General features: G+C 59.3%; 1 protein-coding gene across 1 annotated transcript in view; it reads right to left on the bottom strand.

Moving 5' to 3' along the window:
• Positions 1–12,351: 12,351 nt before the first annotated feature.
• The window catches only part of LOC138287223 (E3 ubiquitin-protein ligase TRIM39-like), a 48,471-nt gene continuing 38,451 nt past the window's right edge, over positions 12,352–22,371 (bottom strand). The window contains exon 5 of the mRNA XM_069227579.1: positions 12,352–13,124. Coding sequence (XP_069083680.1) covers positions 12,613–13,124 — 512 coding nt within the window. The 3' untranslated portion in view covers positions 12,352–12,612. The remainder of the gene's footprint in view (positions 13,125–22,371) is intronic.

Raw genomic sequence — 22,371 nt, 5'->3', positions numbered from 1 at the left:
CCACCTGCACTCACTGCCCACCCCAGACCCACCGGCACTCACTGCCCCCTCCAGACCCACCGGCACTCACTGCCGCACCTGCACTCACTGCCCACTCCAGACCCACCGGCACTCACTGCCCACTCCAGACCCACCTGCACTCAATGTCCACTCCAGACCCACCTGCACTCACTGCCCACCCCAGACCCACCGGCACTCACTGCCCCCTCCAGACCCACCGGCACTCACTGCCACACCTGCACTCACTGCCCACTCCAGACCCACCGGCACTCACTGCCCACTGCAGACCCACCTGCACTCAATGTCCACTCCAGACCCACCTGCACTCACTACCCACTCCAGACACACCTACACTCACTGCCCACTCCAGACCCACCTGCACTCACTGCCCACTCCAGACCTATCCGCACTCACTGCCCCACCTACACTCACTGCCCACTCCAGAACCACCGGCACTCACTGCCCCACCTGCACTCACTGCCCCACCTGCACTCACTGCCCACTCCAGAACCACCGGCACTCACTGCCCTACCTACACTCACTGCCCACTCCAGAACCACCGGCACTCACTGCCCCACCTGCACTCACTTCCCCACCTGCACTCACTGCCCACTCCAGACCCACCTGCACTCCCTGCCCACTTCAGGGCCACCTGCACTCACTGCCCACCCCAGCCCCACCGGCACTCACTGCTCACTCCAGACCCACCTACACTCACTGCCCACTCCAGAACCACCTGCACTCACTGCCCCACCTGCACTCATTGCCCACTCCAGACCCACCTGTACTCACTGCTCCACCTGCACTCACTGCCCACCCCAGACCCACCGGCACTCACTGCCCCCTGCAGACCCACCGGCACTCACTGCCCACTCCAGACCCACCGGCACTCACTGCCCACTCCAGACCCACCTGCACTCACTGCCCACTCCAGACCCACCGGCACTCAATGTCCACTCCAGACCCACCTGCACTCACTGCCCGCTCCAGACACACCGGCACTCACTGCCCACCCCAGACCCACCGGCACTCACTGCCCACTCCAGACCCACCGGCACTCACTGCCCACTCCAGACCCACCGGCACTCTCTGCCCACTCCAGACCCACCGGCACTCACAGCCCACTCCAGACCCACTGGCACTCACTGCTCACTCCAGACCCACCTGCACTCACTGCCCACTCCAGACCCACCTGCACTCACTGCCCACTCCAGACCCACCTGCACTCACTGCCCGCTCCAGACTCACTGTCCACTCCAGACCCACCTGCACTCACTGCCCCACCTGCACTCACTGCCCACTCCAGACTCACCTACACTCACTGCCCACTCCAGGCCCATGTGCACTCACTGCCCACTCCAGACTCACCTGAACTCACTGCCCACTCCAGACCCACCGGCACTCACTGCCTACTCAGGACTCACTGGCACTCACTGCCTACTCAAGACCCACCTGCACTCACTGCCCCACCTGCACTCACTGCCCACTCCAGACTCACCTGCACTCACTGCCCACTCCAGACCCACAGGCACTCACTGCCCACGCCAGACTCACCTGAACTCACTGCCCACTCCAGACCCACCGGCACTCACTGCCTACTCAAGACTCACTGGCACTCACTGCCTACTCAAGACTCACCGGCACTCACTGCCCACTCCAGACTCACCGGCACTCACTGCCCACTCCAGACCCACCGGCACTCACTGCCCACTCCAGACCCACCGGCACTCACAGCCCACTCCAGACCCACTGGCACTCACTGCTCACTCCAGACCCACCTGCACTCACTGCCCACTCCAGACCCACTAGCACTCACTGCCTACTCCAGACCCACCTGCACTCACTGTCCACTCCAGACTCACCTGCACTCACTGCCCCACCTGCACTCACTGCCCACTGCAGACTCACTGGCACTCACTGCCGCACCTGCAGTCACTGCCCACTCCAGACCCACCTGCACTCCCTGCCCCACCTGCACTCACTGTCCACTCCAGAACCACCTGAACTCACTGCCCACTCCAGACCCACCTGAACTCACTGCCCACTCCAGACCCACCTGCACTCACAGCCTACCCCAGACCCATCTGCAATCACTGCCCACTCCAGACCCACCGGCACCGACCGCCCCACCTACACTCACTGCCCACTCCAGACTCACCTGCACTCACTGCCCCACCTGCACTCACTGCCCATTTCAGACCCACCTGCGCTCACTGCCCACTCCAGACCCACCTGCACTCACTGCCCACTCCAGACCCACCTGCACTCACTGCCCACTCCAGACCCACCTGCACTCACTGCCCACTCCAGTCCCACCTGCACTCACTGCCCACTCCAGACCCAACGGCATTCACTGCCCACTCCAGACCCACCTGCACTCACTGCCCACTCCAAACTCACCTGCACTCACTGCCCACTCCAGACCCACCTGCACTCACTGCCCCACCTGCATTCACTGCCCACCCCAGACCCACTGGCACTCACTGCCCCCTCCAGACCCACCGGTACTCACTGCCCCACCTGCACTCACTGCCCACTCCAGACCCACCGGCACTCACTGCCCACTCCAGACCAACCTGCACTCAATGTCCACTCCAGACCCACCTGCACTCACTGCCCACTCCAGACCCACAGGCACTCAATGTCCACTCCAGACCCACCTGCACTCACTGCCCACTCCAGACCCACCTGCACTCACTGCCCACTCCAGACACACCTACACTCACTGCCCACTCCAGAACCACCGGCACTGTCTGCCCCACCTGCACTCACTGCCCACTCCAGGCTCACTGCCCCCTTCAGACCCACCTGCACTCACTGCCCACTCCAGACTCACTGCCCACTCCAGACCCACCTGCACTCACTGCCCACTCCAGACCCACCTGCACACACTGCCCCACCTGCACTCACTGCCCACCCCAGACCCACCAGCACTCACTGCCCACTCCAGACCCACCTGCACTCACTGCCCAGTCCAGACTCACCTGCACTCACTGCCCACTCCAGACCCACCTGCACTCACTGCCCACTCCAGACCCACCGGCACTCACTGCCCACTCCAGACCCACCAGCACTCACTGCCCACTCCAGACCCACCTGCACTCCCTGCCCACTCCAGACACACCTGCACTCACTGCCCACTCCAGGCTCACCTGCACTCACTGCCCACTCCAGACCCACCTGCACTCACTGCCCACCCCAGACCCACCGGCACTCACTGCCCCCTCCAGACCCACCTGCACTCACTGCCGCACCTGCACTCACTGCCCACTCCAGACCCACCGTCACTCACTGCCCACTCCAGACCCACCTGCACTCAATGTCCACTCCAGACCCACCTGCACTCACTGCCCACCCCAGACCCACCGGCACTCACTGCCCCCTCCAGTCCCACCGGCACTCACTGCCACACCTGCACTCACTGCCCACTGCAGACCCACCTGCACTCAATGTCCACTCAAGAACCACCTGCACTCACTGCCCACTCCAGACACACCTACACTCACTGCCCACTCCAGACCCACCTGCACTCACTGCCCCACCTGCACTCACTGCCCACCCCAGATCCACCGGCACTCACTGCCCCCTCCAGACCCACCGGCACTCACTGCCCACTTCAGACCCACCGGCACTCACTGCCGCACCTGCACTCACTGCCCACTCCAGACCCACCGGCACTCACTGCCCACTCCAGACCCACCTGCACTCAATGTCCACTCCAGACCCACCTGCACTCACTGCCCACCCCAGACCCACCGGCACTCACTGCCCCCTCCAGTCCCACCGGCACTCACTGCCACACCTGCACTCACTGCCCACTCCAGACCCACCGGCACTCACTGCCCACTGCAGGCCCACCTGCACTCAATGTCCACTCCAGACCCACCTGCACTCACTGCCCACTCCAGACACACCTACACTCACTGCCCACTCCAGACCCATCCGCACTCACTGCCCTACCTACACTCACTGCCCACTCCAGAACCACTGGCACTCACTGCCCTACCTGCACTCACTGCCCCACCTGCACTCACTGCCCACTCCAGACCCACCGGCACTCACTGCCCCGACCTGCACTCACTGCCCCACCTGCACTCACTGCCCACTTCAGACCCACCTGTACTCCCTGCCCACTTCAGGGCCACCTGCACTCACTGCTCACTCCAGACCCACCTACACTCACTGCCCACTCCAGAACCACCGGCACTCACTGCCCCACCTGCACTCACTGCCCACTCCAGACCCACCGGCACTCACTGCCCCCTCCAGACCCACCGGCACTCACTGCCCACTCCAGACACACCTGCACTCACTGCCCACTCCAGACTCACCTGCACTCACTGCCCACTCCAGACCCACCTGCACTCACTGCTCCACCTGCACTCACTGCCCACCCCAGACCCACCGGCACTCACTGCCCCCTCCAGACCCACCGGCACTCACTGCCGCACCTGCACTCACTGCCCACTCCAGACCCACCGGCACTCACTGCCCACTCCAGACCCACCTGCACTCAATGTCCACTCCAGACCCACCTGCACTCACTGCCCACCCCAGACCCACCGGCACTCACTGCCCCCTCCAGACCCACCGGCACTCACTGCCACACCTGCACTCACTGCCCACTCCAGACCCACCGGCACTCACTGCCCACTGCAGACCCACCTGCAGTCAATGTCCACTCCAGACCCACCTGCACTCACTACCCACTCCAGACACACCTACACTCACTGCCCACTCCAGACCCACCTGCACTCACTGCCCACTCCAGACCTATCCGCACTCACTGCCCCACCTACACTCACTGCCCACTCCAGAACCACCGGCACTCACTGCCCCACCTGCACTCACTGCCCCACCTGCACTCACTGCCCACTCCAGACCCACCGGCACTCACTGCCCTACCTACACTCACTGCCCACTCCAGAACCACCGGCACTCACTGCCCCACCTGCACTCACTTCCCCACCTGCACTCACTGCCCACTCCAGACCCACCTGCACTCCCTGCCCACTTCAGGGCCACCTGCACTCACTGCCCACCCCAGCCCCACCGGCACTCACTGCTCACTCCAGACCCACCTACACTCACTGCCCACTCCAGAACCACCTGCACTCACTGCCCCACCTGCACTCATTGCCCACTCCAGACCCACCTGCACTCACTGCTCCACCTGCACTCACTGCCCACCCCAGACCCACCGGCACTCACTGCCCCCTGCAGACCCACCGGCACTCACTGCCCACTCCAGACCCACCGGCACTCACTGCCCACTCCAGACCCACCTGCACTCACTGCCCACTCCAGACCCACCGGCACTCAATGTCCACTCCAGACCCACCTGCACTCACTGCCCGCTCCAGACACACCGGCACTCACTGCCCACCCCAGACCCACCGGCACTCACTGCCCACTCCAGACCCACCGGCACTCACTGCCCACTCCAGACCCACCGGCACTCACAGCCCACTCCAGACCCACTGGCACTCACTGCTCACTCCAGACCCACCTGCACTCACTGCCCACTCCAGACCCACCTGCACTCACTGCCCACTCCAGACCCACCTGCACTCACTGTCCACTCCAGACTCACCTGCACTCACTGCCCCACCTGCACTCACTGCCCACTGCAGACTCACTGGCACTCACTGCCGCACCTGCAGTCACTGCCCACTCCAGACCCACCTGCACTCCCTGCCCCACCTGCACTCACTGTCCACTCCAGAACCACCTGAACTCACTGCCCACTCCAGACCCACCTGAACTCACTGCCCACTCCAGACCCACCTGCACTCACAGCCTACCCCAGACCCATCTGCAATCACTGCCCACTCCAGACCCACCGGCACCGACCGCCCCACCTACACTCACTGCCCACTCCAGACTCACCTGCACTCACTGCCCCACCTGCACTCACTGCCCACTTCAGACTCACCTGCACTCACTGCCCACTCCAGACCCACCTGCACTCACTGCCCACTCCAGACCCACCTGCACTCACTGCCCACTCCAGACCCACCTGCACTCACTGCCCACTCCAGTCCCACCTGCACTCACTGCCCACTCCAGACCCAACGGCATTCACTGCCCACTCCAGACCCACCTGCACTCACTGTCCACTCCAAACTCACCTGCACTCACTGCCCACTCCAGACCCACCTGCACTCACTGCCCCACCTGCATTCACTGCCCACCCCTGACCCACCGGCACTCACTGCCCCCTCCAGACCCACCGGTACTCACTGCCCCACCTGCACTCACTGCCCACTCCAGACCCACCGGCACTCACTGCCCACTCCAGACCAACCTGCACTCAATGTCCACTCCAGACCCACCTGCACTCACTGCCCACTCCAGACCCACAGGCACTCAATGTCCACTCCAGACCCACCTGCACTCACTGCCCACTCCAGACCCACCTGCACTCACTGCCCACTCCAGACACACCTACACTCACTGCCCACTCCAGAAGCACCGGCACTGTCTGCCCCACCTGCACTCACTGCCCACTCCAGGCTCACTGCCCCCTCCAGACCCACCTGCACTCACTGCCCACTCCAGACTCGCTGCTCACTCCAGACCCACCTGCACTCACTGCCCACTCCAGACCCACCTGCACACACTGCCCCACCTGCACTCACTGCCCACCCCAGACCCACCAGCACTCACTGCCCACTCCAGACCCACCTGCACTCACTGCCCAGTCCAGACTCACCTGCACTCACTGCCCACTCCAGACCCACCTGCACTCACTGCCCACTCCAGACCCACCGGCACTCACTGCCCACTCCAGACCCACCAGCACTCATTGCCCACTCCAGACCCACCTGCACTCCCTGCCCACTCCAGACACACCTGCACTCACTGCCCACTCCAGGCTCACCTGCACTCACTGCCCACTCCAGACCCACCTGCACTCACTGCCCACCCCAGACCCACCGGCACTCACTGCCCCCTCCAGACCCACCGGCACTCACTGCCGCACCTGCACTCACTGCCCACTCCAGACCCACCGGCACTCCGTGCCCACTCCAGACCCACCTGCACTCAATGTCCACTCCAGACCCACCTGCACTCACTGCCCACCCCAGACCCACCGGCACTCACTGCCCCCTCCAGTCCCACCGGCACTCACTGCCACACCTGCACTCACTGCCCACTGCAGACCCACCTGCACTCAATGTCCACTCAAGAACCACCTGCACTCACTGCCCACTCCAGACACACCTACACTCACTGCCCACTTCAGACCCACCTGCACTCACTGCCCCACCTGCACTCACTGCCCACCCCAGATCCACCGGCACTCACTGCCCCCTCCAGACCCACGGGCACTCACTGCCCACTCCAGACCCACCGGCACTCACTGCCGCACCTGCACTCACTGCCCACTCCAGACCCACCGGCACTCAATGTCCACTCCAGACCCACCTGCACTAACTGCCCACCCCAGACCCACCAGCACTCACTGCCCCCTCCAGTCCCACCGGCACTCACTGCCACACCTGCACTCACTGCCCACTCCAGACCCACCAGCACTCACTGCCCACTGCAGACCCACCTGCACTCAATGTCCACTCCAGACCCACCTGCACTCACTGCCCACTCCAGACACACCTACACTCACTGCCCACTCCAGACCCATCCGCACTCACTGCCCTACCTACACTCACTGCCCACTCCAGAACCACTGACACTCACTGCCCCACCTGCACTCACTGCCCCACCTGCACTCACTGCCCACTCCAGACCCACCGGCACTCACTGCCCCACCTGCACTCACTGCCCCACCTGCACTCACTGCCCACTTCAGACCCACCTGTACTCCCTGCCCACTTCAGGGCCACCTGCACTCACTGCTCACTCCAGACCCACCTACACTCACTGCCCACTCTAGAACCACCGGCACTCACTGCCCCACCTGCACTCACTGCCCACTCCAGACCCACCGGCACTCACTGCCCCCTCCAGACCCACCGGCACTCACTGCCCACTCCAGACACACCTGCACTCACTGCCCACTCCAGACTCACCTGCACTCACTGCCCACTCCAGACCCACCTGCACTCACTGCTCCACCTGCACTCACTACCCACCCCAGACCCACCGGCACTCACTGCCCTCTCCAGACCCACCGGCACTCACTGCCGCACCTGCACTCACTGCCCACTCCAGACCCACCGGCACTCACTGCCCACTCCAGACCCACCTGCACTCAATGTCCACTCCAGACCCACCTGCACTCACTGCCCACCCCAGACCCACCGGCACTCACTGCCCCCTCCAGACCCACCGGCACTCACTGCCACACCTGCACTCACTGCCCACTCCAGACCCACCGGCACTCACTGCCCACTGCAGACCCACCTGCACTCAATGTCCACTCCAGACCCACCTGCACTCACTGCCCACTCCAGACACACCTACACTCACTGCCCACTCCAGACCCACCTGCACTCACTGCCCACTCCAGACCCACCTGCACTCCCTGCCCACTCCAGACACACCTGCACTCACTGCCCACTCCAGGCTCACCTGCACTCACTGCCCACTCCAGACCCACCTGCACTCACTGCCCACCCCAGACCCACCGGCACTCGCTGCCCCCTCCAGACCCACCGGCACTCACTGCCGCACCTGCACTCACTGCCCACTCCAGACCCACCGGCACTCAGTGCCCACTCCAGACCCACCTGCACTCAATGTCCACTCCAGACCCACCTGCACTCACTGCCCACCCCAGACCCACCGGCACTCACTGCCCCCTCCAGTCCCACCGGCACTCACTGCCACACCTGCACTCACTGCCCACTGCAGACCCACCTGCACTCAATGTCCACTCAAGAACCACCTGCACTCACTGCCCACTCCAGACACACCTACACTCACTGCCCACTTCAGACCCACCTGCACTCACTGCCCCACCTGCACTCACTGCCCACCCCAGATCCACCGGCACTCACTGCCCCCTCCAGACCCACGGGCACTCACTGCCCACTCCAGACCCACCGGCACTCACTGCCGCACCTGCACTCACTGCCCACTCCAGACCCACCGGCACTCAATGTCCACTCCAGACCCACCTGCACTAACTGCCCACCCCAGACCCACCAGCACTCACTGCCCCCTCCAGTCCCACCGGCACTCACTGCCACACCTGCACTCACTGCCCACTCCAGACCCACCGGCACTCACTGCCCACTGCAGACCCACCTGCACTCAATGTCCACTCCAGACCCACCTGCACTCACTGCCCACTCCAGACACACCTACACTCACTGCCTACTCCAGACCCATCCGCACTCACTGCCCTACCTACACTCACTGCCCACTCCAGAACCACTGGCACTCACTGCCCCACCTGCACTCACTGCCCCACCTGCACTCACTGCCCACTCCAGACCCACCGGCACTCACTGCCCCACCTGCACTCACTGCCCCACCTGCACTCACTGCCCACTTCAGACCCACCTGTACTCCCTGCCCACTTCAGGGCCACCTGCACTCACTGCTCACTCCAGACCCACCTACACTCACTGCCCACTCTAGAACCACCGGCACTCACTGCCCCACCTGCACTCACTGCCCACTCCAGACCCACCGGCACTCACTGCCCCCTCCAGACCCACCGGCACTCACTGCCCACTCCAGACACACCTGCACTCACTGCCCACTCCAGACTCACCTGCACTCACTGCCCACTCCAGACCCACCTGCACTCACTGCTCCACCAGCACTCACTGCCCACCCCAGACCCACCGGCACTCACTGCCCCCTCCAGACCCACCGGCACTCACTGCCGCACCTGCACTCACTGCCCAGTCCAGACCCACCGGCACTCACTGCCCACTCCAGACCCACCTGCACTCAATGTCCACTCCAGACCCACCTGCACTCACTGCCCACCCCAGACCCACCGGCACTCACTGCCCCCTCCAGACCCACCGGCACTCACTGCCACACCTGCACTCACTGCCCACTCCAGACCCACCGGCACTCACTGCCCACTGCAGACCCACCTGCACTCACTGCCCACTCCAGACACACCTACACTCACTGCCCACTCCAGACCCACCTGCACTCACTGCCCACTCCAGACCTATCCGCACTCACTGCCCCACCTACACTCACTGCCCACTCCAGAACCACCGGCACTCACTGCCCCACCTGCACTCAGTGCCCCACCTGCACTCACTGCCCACTCCAGACCCACTGGCACTCACTGCCCTACCTACACTCACTGCCCACTCCAGAACCACCGGCACTCACTGCCCCACCTGCACTCACTGCCCACTCCAGACCCACCTGCACTCCCTGCCCACTTCAGGGCCACCTGCACTCACTGCCCACCCCAGCCCCACCGGCACTCACTGCTCACTCCAGACCCACCTACACTCACTGCCCACTCCAGAACCACCTGCACTCACTGCCCCACCTGCACTCATTGCCCACTCCAGACCCACCTGCACTCACTGCTCCACCTGCACTCACTGCCCACCCCAGACCCACCGGCACTCACTGCCCCCTCCAGACCCACCGGCACTCACTGCCCACTCCAGACCCACCGGCACTCACTGCCCACTCCAGACCCACCTGCACTCACTGCCCACTCCAGACCCACCGGCACTCAATGTCCACTCCAGACCCACCTGCACTCACTGCCCGCTCCAGACACACCGGCACTCACTGCCCACCCCAGACCCACCGGCACTCACTGCCCCCTCCAGACCCACCGGCACTCACTGCCACACCTGCACTCACTGCCCACTCCAGACCCACCGGCACTCACTGCCCACTGCAGGCCCACCTGCACTCAATGTCCACTCCAGACCCACCTGCACTCACTGCCCACTCCAGACACACCTACACTCACTGCCCACTCCAGACGCACCTGCACTCACTGCCCACTCCAGACCTATCCGCACTCACTGCCCCACCTACACTCACTGCCCACTCCAGAACCACCGGCACTCACTGCCCCACCTGCACTCACTGCCCCACCTGCACTCACTGCCCACTCCAGACCCACCGGCACTCACTGCCCTACCTACACTCACTGCCCACTCCAGAACCACCGGCACTCACTGCCCCACCTGCACTCACTGCCCCACCTGCACTCACTGCCCACTCCAGACCCACCTGCACTCCCTGCCCACTTCAGGGCCACCTGCACTCACTGCCCACCCCAGCCCCACCGGCACTCACTGCTCACTCCATACCCACCTACACTCACTGCCCACTCCAGAACCACCTGCACTCACTGCCCCACCTGCACTCATTGCCCACTCCAGACCCACCTGCACTCACTGCTCCACCTGCACTCACTGCCCACCCCAGACCCACCGGCACTCACTGCCCCCTCCAGACCCACCAGCACTCACTGCCCACTCCAGACCCACCGGCACTCACTGCCCACTCCAGACCCACCTGCACTTACTGCCCACTCCAGACCCACCGGCACTCAATGTCCACTCCAGACCCACCTGCACTCACTGCCCGCTCCAGACACACCGGCACTCACTGCCCACCCCAGACCCACCGGCACTCACTGCTCCACCTGCACTCACTGCCCACCCCAGACCCACCGGCACTGACTGCCCACTGCAGACCCACCGGTACTCACTGCCCACTCCAGACCCACCGGCACTCACTGCCCACTCCAGACCCACCGGCAGCACTCACTGCCCCCTCCAGACCCACCTGCACTCACTGCTCCACCTGCACTCACTGCCCCCTCCAGACCCACCTGCACTCACTGCTCCACCTGCACTCACTGCCCCCTCCAGACCCACCTGCACTCACTGCTCCACCTGCACTCACTGCCCACTCCAGACCCACCGGCACTCACTGCCCACTCCAGACCCACACCCATGTACTCTGGGAAACGCCCACAAACACCAGTGCATTCTGGGCTGTGAGTGCTGTGCTTTCTGCATCCTGTATAAGGCGACCAATCAGGAGGTAGGGCTGGTCATAAGTCAGACTGGGCGCTATGAATGTGAGAGACAGGTACTTATTTCTGTATTAAACTAAAGTGTGTTTGCTCCTCTGGTCTTGAAGCGGAGTGTCCCTCGCAGTGGCTTCTGGGTATGCAGATATTTGCCGCGGCATGCGCCCACAGTGCACCAATTGCGTGACAAGAGCCCTGATGACGTCCTCCGGGGGCGCGCGCCGTAGACCCCTCCGAGCGCAGTACCGCAGGCCGCCACTAGGCGTCGCTGGTGCAGTCTGGGCTGGAGGCCTCTCGGCGCTAGAGACACAGGGTTATCACCTGGCGGGCTTTGTACCGGCAGCGGCGGTGTTTAATGTCCCTGTCGGTACAAAAACTGGAAAAAACACCCTCAGCCGGTATTTGTTCTCGTCACTCGCACTTTATTTAACCAGGACGATGGGGGCGGATTCTCAGGCATCAGAAACAAGTCACAAAGCGCTACAGCGTGCGGCCTCTCGGCGCTAGGAACACACACAGCCCCCCCAGAAAGCAAAGGGTTAATTACCCGGGGCAGTCTCCGTAAGGGGGGGTTGGTACCAGGAGAAGCAGGAACTCAAACAGCGGGGGTGGGGGGCATTCAGGGCTCTCTGCTCTGTTATTGACCCCCCCGGGGGGCTGTGTTACACCAGGCGCAGGACTGCCCTTGCCGCAACTAGGAAGTAGGGGCGCAGCCTCCCAGTGAAGGAGTCATTGAAGGTGCAGAGATGCTCCCAGGTGTCTGCGTTGTACACGGACAGCCGCCCCCCCTCATAGTCCAGGTACACCCCCAGCTTCAGGGGGCGCTGGCGGGGGCGCAGGGTGGTGGGAGGGGAGGTGAGAGCCGAGTACCGACCATCAACATCCCACCGCGCCACAGCCCAGAACCCCTCCTCAGGGGACTCATTGATAGTCCCCTCCCTTCTCACGGACTCTCGTGCGACCCCCACTGACCACCACCCCTCCTGCAGCAGCTGCACCTCCCAGTAATGCCCCCCCGAGGTGAACCCCTCCCGCCCCAGCACACAGGGAACATCAGTGAATCTCTTGGGGTTGTCCGGCAGGGGCTGCTCGCTGTGTGTCCATCCCATGCGTCTCCCGTCCTCAGAGAGGGTCAGCATTGGATACGCTGTGTCTGCATCCAGAGTCACCAGCGCTGCAGAGAGAGGAGAGAGAGGTAATGACACACTGTGTGACCTCAGGCGTATCACTACCCAGAGACCGGAGCACAGCAGAGAGGAGAGAGAGGTAATGATGTACTGTGTGACCTCAGGCATATCACTACCCAGAGACCGGAGCACAGCAGAGAGGAGAGAGAGGTAATGACACACTGTGTGACCTCAGGCATATCACTACCCAGAGACCCCAGCACTTCTGAGAGGAGAGAGAGGTAATGACATACTGTGTGACCTCAGGCATATCACTACCCAGAGACCCCCAGCACTACAGAGAGAGGAGAGAGAGGTAATGATGTACTGTGTGACCTCAGGCATATCACTACCCAGAGACCCCCAGCACTACAGAGAGAGGAGAGAGAGGTAATGACACACTGTGTGACCTCAGGCATATCACTACCCAGAGACCCTCAGCACTGCAGAGAGAGGGGAGAGAGGTAATGATGTACTGTGTGACCTCAGGCATATCACTACCCAGAGACCGGAGCACAGCAGAGAGGAGAGAGAGGTAATGACACACTGTGTGACCTCAGGCATATCACTACCCAGAGACCCCAGCACTTCTGAGAGGAGAGAGAGGTAATGACACACTGTGTGACCTCAGGCATATCACTACCCAGAGACCCCCAGCACTACAGAGAGAGGAGAGAGAGGTAATGATGTACTGTGTGACCTCAGGCATATCACTACCCAGAGACCCCCAGCACTACAGAGAGAGGAGAGAGAGGTAATGACACACTGTGTGACCTCAGGCATATCACTACCCAGAGACCCTCAGCACTGCAGAGAGAGGGGAGAGAGGTAATGATGTACTGTGTGACCTCAGGCATATCACTACCCAGAGACCGGAGCACAGCAGAGAGGAGAGAGAGGTAATGACACACTGTGTGACCTCAGGCATATCATTACCCAGAGACCCCAGCACTTCTGAGAGGAGAGAGAGGTAATGACACACTGTGTGACCTCAGGCATATCACTACCCAGAGACCCCCAGCACTACAGAGAGAGGAGAGAGAGGTAATGACACACTGTGTGACCTCAGGCGTATCACTACCCAGAGACCCCAGCACTTCTGAGAGGAGAGAGAGGTAATGACGCACTGTGTGACCTCAGGCATATCACTACCCAGAGACCCTCAGCACTGCAGAGAGAGGGGAGAGAGGTAATGATGTACTGTGTGACCTCAGGCATATCACTACCCAGAGACCCCCAGCGCTGCAGAGAGAGGAGAGAGAGGTAATGATGTACTGTGTGACCTCAGGCATATCACTACCCAGAGACCCCTAGTGTTGCAGAGAGAGGAGAAAGGTAATGACACGCTGTGTGACCTCAGGCGTATCACTACCCAGAGACCCTCAGCACTGCAGAGAGAGGGGAGAGAGGTAATGATGTACTGTGTGACCTCAGGCATATCACTACCCAGAGACCGGAGCACAGCAGAGAGGAGAGAGAGGTAATGACACACTGTGTGACCTCAGGCATATCACTACCCAGAGACCCCCAGCGCTGCAGAGAGGAGAGAGAGGTAATGATGTACTGTGTGACCTCAGGCATATCACTGTCCAGAGACCCCAGCACTTCTGAGATGAGAGAGAGGTAATGACATACTGTGTGACCTCAAGCATATCACTACCCAGAGACCCTCAGCACTGCAGAGAGAGGGGAGAGAGGTAATGATGTACTGTGTGACCTCAGGCATATCACTACCCAGAGACCCCCAGTGCTGCAGAGAGGAGAGGTAATGACACACTGTGTGACCTCAGGCGTATCACTACCCAGAGACCCCAGCACTTCTGAGAGGAGAGAGAGGTAATGACACACTGTGTGACCTCAGGCATATCACTACCCAGAGACCCCCAGCACTACAGAGAGAGGGGAGAGAGGTAATGATGTACTGTGTGACCTCAGGCATATCACTGTCCAGAGACCCCAGCACTTCTGAGATGAGAGAGAGGTAATGACATACTGTGTGACCTCAAGCATATCACTACCCAGAGACCCTCAGCACTGCAGAGAGAGGGGAGAGAGGTAATGATGTACTGTGTGACCTCAGGCATATCACTACCCAGAGACCCCCAGTGCTGCAGAGAGGAGAGGTAATGACACACTGTGTGACCTCAGGCGTATCACTACCCAGAGACCCCAGCACTTCTGAGAGGAGAGAGAGGTAATGACACACTGTGTGACCTCAGGCATATCACTACCCAGAGACCCCCAGCACTACAGAGAGAGGAGAGAGAGGTAATGATGTACTGTGTGACCTCAGGCATATCACTACCCAGAGACCCCCAGCACTACAGAGAGAGGAGAGAGAGGTAATGACACACTGTGTGACCTCAGGCATATCACTACCCAGAGACCCTCAGCACTGCAGAGAGAGGGGAGAGAGGTAATGATGTACTGTGTGACCTCAGGCATATCACTACCCAGAGACCGGAGCACAGCAGAGAGGAGAGAGAGGTAATGACACACTGTGTGACCTCAGGCATATCACTACCCAGAGACCCCAGCACTTCTGAGAGGAGAGAGAGGTAATGACACACTGTGTGACCTCAGGCATATCACTACCCAGAGACCCCCAGCACTACAGAGAGAGGAGAGAGAGGTAATGATGTACTGTGTGACCTCAGGCATATCACTACCCAGAGACCCCCAGCACTACAGAGAGAGGAGAGAGAGGTAATGACACACTGTGTGACCTCAGGCATATCACTACCCAGAGACCCTCAGCACTGCAGAGAGAGGGGAGAGAGGTAATGATGTACTGTGTGACCTCAGGCATATCACTACCCAGAGACCGGAGCACAGCAGAGAGGAGAGAGAGGTAATGACACACTGTGTGACCTCAGGCATATCACTACCCAGAGACCCCAGCACTTCTGAGAGGAGAGAGAGGTAATGACACACTGTGTGACCTCAGGCATATCACTACCCAGAGACCCCCAGCACTACAGAGAGAGGAGAGAGAGGTAATGACACACTGTGTGACCTCAGGCGTATCACTACCCAGAGACCCCAGCACTTCTGAGAGGAGAGAGAGGTAATGACGCACTGTGTGACCTCAGGCATATCACTACCCAGAGACCCTCAGCACTGCAGAGAGAGGGGAGAGAGGTAATGATGTACTGTGTGACCTCAGGCATATCACTACCCAGAGACCCCCAGCGCTGCAGAGAGAGGAGAGAGAGGTAATGATGTACTGTGTGACCTCAGGCATATCACTACCCAGAGACCCCTAGTGTTGCAGAGAGAGGAGAAAGGTAATGACACGCTGTGTGACCTCAGGCATATCACTACCCAGAGACCCCCAGCGCTGCAGAGAGGAGAGAGAGGTAATGATGTACTGTGTGACCTCAGGCATATCACTGTCCAGAGACCCCAGCACTTCTGAGATGAGAGAGAGGTAATGACGTACTGTGTGACCTCAAGCATATCACTACCCAGAGCCCCCAGCACTTCTGAGAGGAGAGAGAGGTAATGACACACTGTGTGACCTCAGGCGTATCACTACCCAGAGACCCTCAGCACTGCAGAGAGAGGGGAGAGAGGTAATGATGTACTGTGTGACCTCAGGCATATCACTACCCAGAGACCCCCAGTGCTGCAGAGAGGAGAGGTAATGACACACTGTGTGACCTCAGGCGTATCACTACCCAGAGACCCCAGCACTTCTGAGAGGAGAGAGAGGTAATGACACACTGTGTGACCTCAGGCATATCACTACCCAGAGACCCCCAGCACTACAGAGAGAGGGGAGAGAGGTAATGATGTACTGTGTGACCTCAGGCATATCACTGTCCAGAGACCCCAGCACTTCTGAGATGAGAGAGAGGTAATGACATACTGTGTGACCTCAAGCATATCACTACCCAGAGACCCTCAGCACTGCAGAGAGAGGGGAGAGAGGTAATGATGTACTGTGTGACCTCAGGCATATCACTACCCAGAGACCCCCAGTGCTGCAGAGAGGAGAGGTAATGACACACTGTGTGACCTCAGGCGTATCACTACCCAGAGACCCCAGCACTTCTGAGAGGAGAGAGAGGTAATGACACACTGTGTGACCTCAGGCATATCACTACCCAGAGACCCCCAGCACTACAGAGAGAGGAGAGAGAGGTAATGACACACTGTGTGACCTCAGGCATATCACTACCCAGAGACCCCCAGCGCTGCAGAGAGAGGAGAGAGAGGTAATGACACACTGTGTGACCTCAGGCATATCACTACCCAGAGACCCCCAGCACTGCAGAGAGAGGAGAGAGAGGTAATGATGTACTGTGTGACCTCAAGCATATCACTACCCAGAGACCCCCAGCACTACAGAGAGAGGGAGAGGTAATGATGTACTGTGTGACCTCAGGCGTATCACTACCCAGAGACCGCAGCACAGCAGAGAGAGGAGAGAGAGGTAATGACACACTGTGTGACCTCAGCCATATCACTGCCCAGAGACCCCCAGCACTGCAGAGAGGAGAGAGATGTAATAACACGCTGTGTGACCTCAGGCATATCACTACCCAGAGTCCCCCAGCGCTGCAGAGAGAGGAGAGAGAGGTAATGATGTACTGTGTGACCTCAGGCATATCACTACCCAGAGACCCCCAGCACTGCACAGAGGAGAGAGAGGTAATGATACTCTGTGTGACGTCAGGCGTATCACTACCCAGAGACCCCCAGCGCTGCAGAGACAGGAGTATCACTACCCAGAGACCCCCAGCACTACAGAGAGGAGAGAGAGGTAATGACACACTGTGTGACCTCAGGCATATCACTACCCAGAGACCCCCAGCACTGCAGAGAGGAGAGAGATGTAATAACACGCTGTGTGACCTCAGGCATATCACTACCCAGAGACCCCCAGCACTGCAGAGAGGAGAGAGAGGTAATGATGTACTGTGTGACCTCAGGGATATCACTACCCAGAGACCCCCAGCACTGCAGAGAGGAGAGAGAGGTAATGATGCACTGTGTGACCTCAGGCATATCACTACCCAGAGACCCCCAGCACTGCAGAGAGGAGAGAGAGGTAATGATGCACTGTGTGACCTCAGGCATATCACTACCCAGAGACCCCAGCACTTCTGAGAGGAGAGAGAGGTAATGACGCACTGTGTGACCTCAGGCATATCACTACCCAGAGACCCCCAGCACTACAGAGAGAGGGGAGAGGTAATGATGTACTGTGTGACCTCAGGCGTATCTCTACCCAGAGACCGCAGCACAGCAGAGAGGAGAGAGAGGTAATGACACACTGTGTGACCTCAGGCATATCACTACCCAGAGACCCCCAGCACTGCAGAGAGGAGAGAGATGTAATAACACGCTGTGTGACCTCAGGCATATCACTACCCAGAGACCCCCAGCGCTGCAGAGAGAGGAGAGAGAGGTAATGATGTACTGTGTGACCTCAGGCATATCACTACCCAGAGACCCCCAGCACTGCAGAGAGGAGAGAGAGGTAATGATACTCTGTGTAACCTCAGGCGTATCAAATCAAATCAAATCATTAACATTTATAAAGCGCGCTACTCACCCGTGCGGGTCTCAAGGCGCTAGGGGAAAGGGGGGGGTTACTGCTGCTCGAAAAGCCAGGTTTTTAGGAGTCTCCGGAATGCCGAGTGGTCCTGGGTGGTCCTGAGGCTGGTGGGGAGGGAGTTCCAGGTCTTGGCTGCCAGGAAGGAGAAAGACCTCCAACCCACGTGGAGCGGCGGATGCGAGGGACAGCAGCGAGCGCGAGGCCAGAGGAACGGAGGAGGCGGGTGGGGACGTAGAAGCTGAGGCGTCGGTTGAGGTATTCCGGTCCCTTGTTGTGGAGGGCTTTGTGTGCGTGGGTGAGAAGTCGAAAGGTGATCCTTTTGCTGACTGGGAGCCAATGCAGGTGTCTCACTACCCAGAGACCCCAGCACTGCAGAGAGAAGAGAGAGGTAATGACACACTGTGTGACCACAGGCATATCACTACCCAGATACCCCCAACACTGCAGAGAGGAGAGAGAGGTAATGACACGCTGTGTGACCTCAGGCATATCACTACCCAGAGACCCCCAGCACTGCAGAGAGGAGAGAGAGGTAATGACACGCTGCGTGACCTCAGGCATATCACTACCCAGAGACCCCCAGCACTGCAGAGAGAGGAGAGAGAGTTAATGATGTACTGTGTGACCTCAGGCATATGACTGTCCAGCCCAGAGACCCCAGCACTGCAGAGAGAAGAGAGAGGTAATAACACGCTGTGTGACCTCCGGCATATCACTAACCAGAGACCTCCAGCGCTGCAAAGAGAGGAGAGAGAGGTAATGACACTGTGTGACCTAAGGCATCTCACTGCCCAGAGACCCATCACAAAATATACACACACAAACCAAAATCAGGTAAGTAAACAGATAGAAAAGTAGTGCAAACACTGTAGATCACAATAGAATGCAATAGGGAGAAATAGGCCTAGGGGCAACACAAACCATATACTCCAAAAGTGGAATGCGAACCACAAATTGACCCCAGGCCTAGTGTAGTGTGTAGAGGGTCGCTGGGAGTGTAAGAAAACACAAGAGTGTCCAAGATACCCCACCCCAAGACCCTGAAAAGTAGGAGTAAAGTTACCCTACTACCCCAGAAAGACAGTAAAGTTGAGATAGGGGATTCTGCAAGGACAACAACTGACTGCAAAGCACTGACGACGGATTCCTGGACCTGAGGACCTGCAAAGGAAGGGGACCAAGGCCAAGAGTCACGCAAATGTCTAGTGGGGGCAGGAGACCACTAAACCCCGGATGAAGGTGTAAAAGGGCTGCCTCCGGGTGGAAGAAGCCGAAGATTCTGCAACAACGGAAGGTGCCAGGAACTTCTCCTTTGGTCAGAAGATGTCCCACGGTGCGCTGGAGGATGCAGAGTTGTTTCCACGCAGAAAGACTGCAAACAAGCCTTGCTAGCTGCAAGAGTCGCGGTTGAAGGCTTTGGGTGCTGCCAGGGCCCAGGAAGGACCAGGAAGTCGCCCCTTGGAGGAGCAGACAGAGGGGGCACTCAGCAACACAAAGAGCCCACGCAGAATCAGGCAGCACCCGCAGAAGCATCTGTACAGGCTCTTAGAAGATCTGAGGACGACGGTCGACTCAGAACAACAAAAGAGGGTCCCACGACGTCGGAGTCCAACTCAGCAAGTTGGGCAATGCAGGATGGAGTGCTGGGGACCTGGGCTAGGCTGTGCACAAAGGAAGTCTTGCAAAAGTGCACAGAAGCCCGAGCAGCTGCAGTTCACACAGTACACAGGATGACTGTCTGGCGTGGGGAGGCAAGGACTTACCTCCACCAAATTTGGACAGAAGGGCCACTGGACTGTCGAAGACACCTGGACCCAGCTCCTGTGTTCCAGGGACCACGCTCGTCAGGATGAGAGGGGACCCAGAGGACCGGTGTAGAAAGGTAGCCTCTTTCTAGCCTTGTTACCCCCACTTTTGGCCTGTTTGTGAGTATATGTCAGGGTGTTTTCACTGTCTCACTGGGATCCTGCTTGCCAGGCCCAGTGCTCATAGTGAAAACCCTATTTTGTCAGTGTGTTTGTTATGTGTCACTGGGATCCTGCTAGCCAGGACCCCAGTGCTCATAAGTTTGTGGCCTATATGTGTTCCCTGTGTGGTGCCTAACTGTATCACTGAGGCTCTGCTAACCAGAACCTCAGTGTTTATGCTCTCTCTGCTTTGCAAATTTGTCACTGCAGGCTAGTGACTAAATTTACCAATTCTCATTGGCACACCCATATAATTCCCTTGTATATGGTACCTAGGTACCCATGGTATTGGGGTTCCAGGAGATCCCTATGGGCTGCAGCCCATAGGGAGCTCAGGCAATTCTTACACATGCCTGCCACTGCAGCTGAGTGAAATAACGTCCACGTTATTTCACAGCCATTTTTCACTGCTCCTAAGTAACTTATAAGTCACCTATATGTCTAACCTTCACTTAGTGAAGGTTGGGTGCCAAGTTACTTAGGCCCTCATTTCAACATTGGCGGTAAAAGCTGCTTACCGCCGTGCAGAAGACCGCCAACACACCGCCGCGGCTGCGGAATCCCGCCACAGCCATTATGACCCACAGCACGGAACCCGCCAAAATACAGACACCCACAGAAGTCCGCCACACCAAAGGTCAGTGATAAACTGGCGAAAACAAAACTGACACCATCACGCCAACACAAATACGCCCACACTATCACGACCCACAAATCCAGGGGGCGATCATTCAACCGCGGTATTCCATTGGCGGTACACACCGCTGCGCTCATGATACACACACATATACAAAACACAGCCACATTGGACAATTCGAAATACACACACCTGATACACATACACACACCACTCCCACACACCCAATACAATATAAAACACACACCCACATCACCCACAAACCCCTACGACCAAAACTGAGAACGAAGCACAGAGAAAGAGACACCACCATCAACAAACTAGCATCCACAAGCACACAATACCATCACCCACATTACTTCCACGCATCTCACACAACACACCACTAAATATCACCCCACACATCACAACTCACTACGCCCCACACATCACCCACACCACCCCATGGCACCGCAAAGACACCCCAGGTTCTCGGAGGAGGAACTCAGGGTTATGGTGGAGGAGATCGTACGGGCAGAGACACAGCTATTCAAATCACAGGTGCAGCAGACCTTCATTGCTAGGAAGATGAAGCTATGGCGAAGAATAGTCGACAGGGTAAACGCAGTGGGACAGCACCCAAGAACACGGGATGACATCAGGAAGAGGTGGAACGACCTACGGGGGAAGGTGCGTTCCGTGGTCTCAAGACACCAGGTAGCGGTACAGAGGACTGGCGGCGGACCCCACCTCCTCCCCCACAACTTACAACATGGGAGGAGCAGGTCTTGGCGATTCTGCATCCAAAGGGCCTAGCAGGAGTAGATGGAGGAATGGACTCTGGTAAGTCAGATCTTAACTACTTTATCCCCCCACCCCACCTGCATGCCATCACATACCCCCACCCTCACCTCCATCACTCCTACTCCTCACAAATGTCCCACTATCACAACCCACCCATCCCAACACCAAGCCCTGCATGCAACTACAAAGCATGGACACCCATCACCAAAGCATGGCCACTGCACATACCCATACACTCCCCAAACCACCATCACACAAGCTCCCACACACGAATGCAAGCACTGGGGTACACGGTCACCCAC

Source organism: Pleurodeles waltl, chromosome 4_1 (genome assembly GCF_031143425.1).
Source record: "Pleurodeles waltl isolate 20211129_DDA chromosome 4_1, aPleWal1.hap1.20221129, whole genome shotgun sequence".
Taxonomy (NCBI): Eukaryota; Metazoa; Chordata; class Amphibia; order Caudata; family Salamandridae; genus Pleurodeles; species Pleurodeles waltl.
Note: the sequence above shows the minus strand (reverse complement) of the source record. Positions and strands in the feature narration are given on the sequence as shown.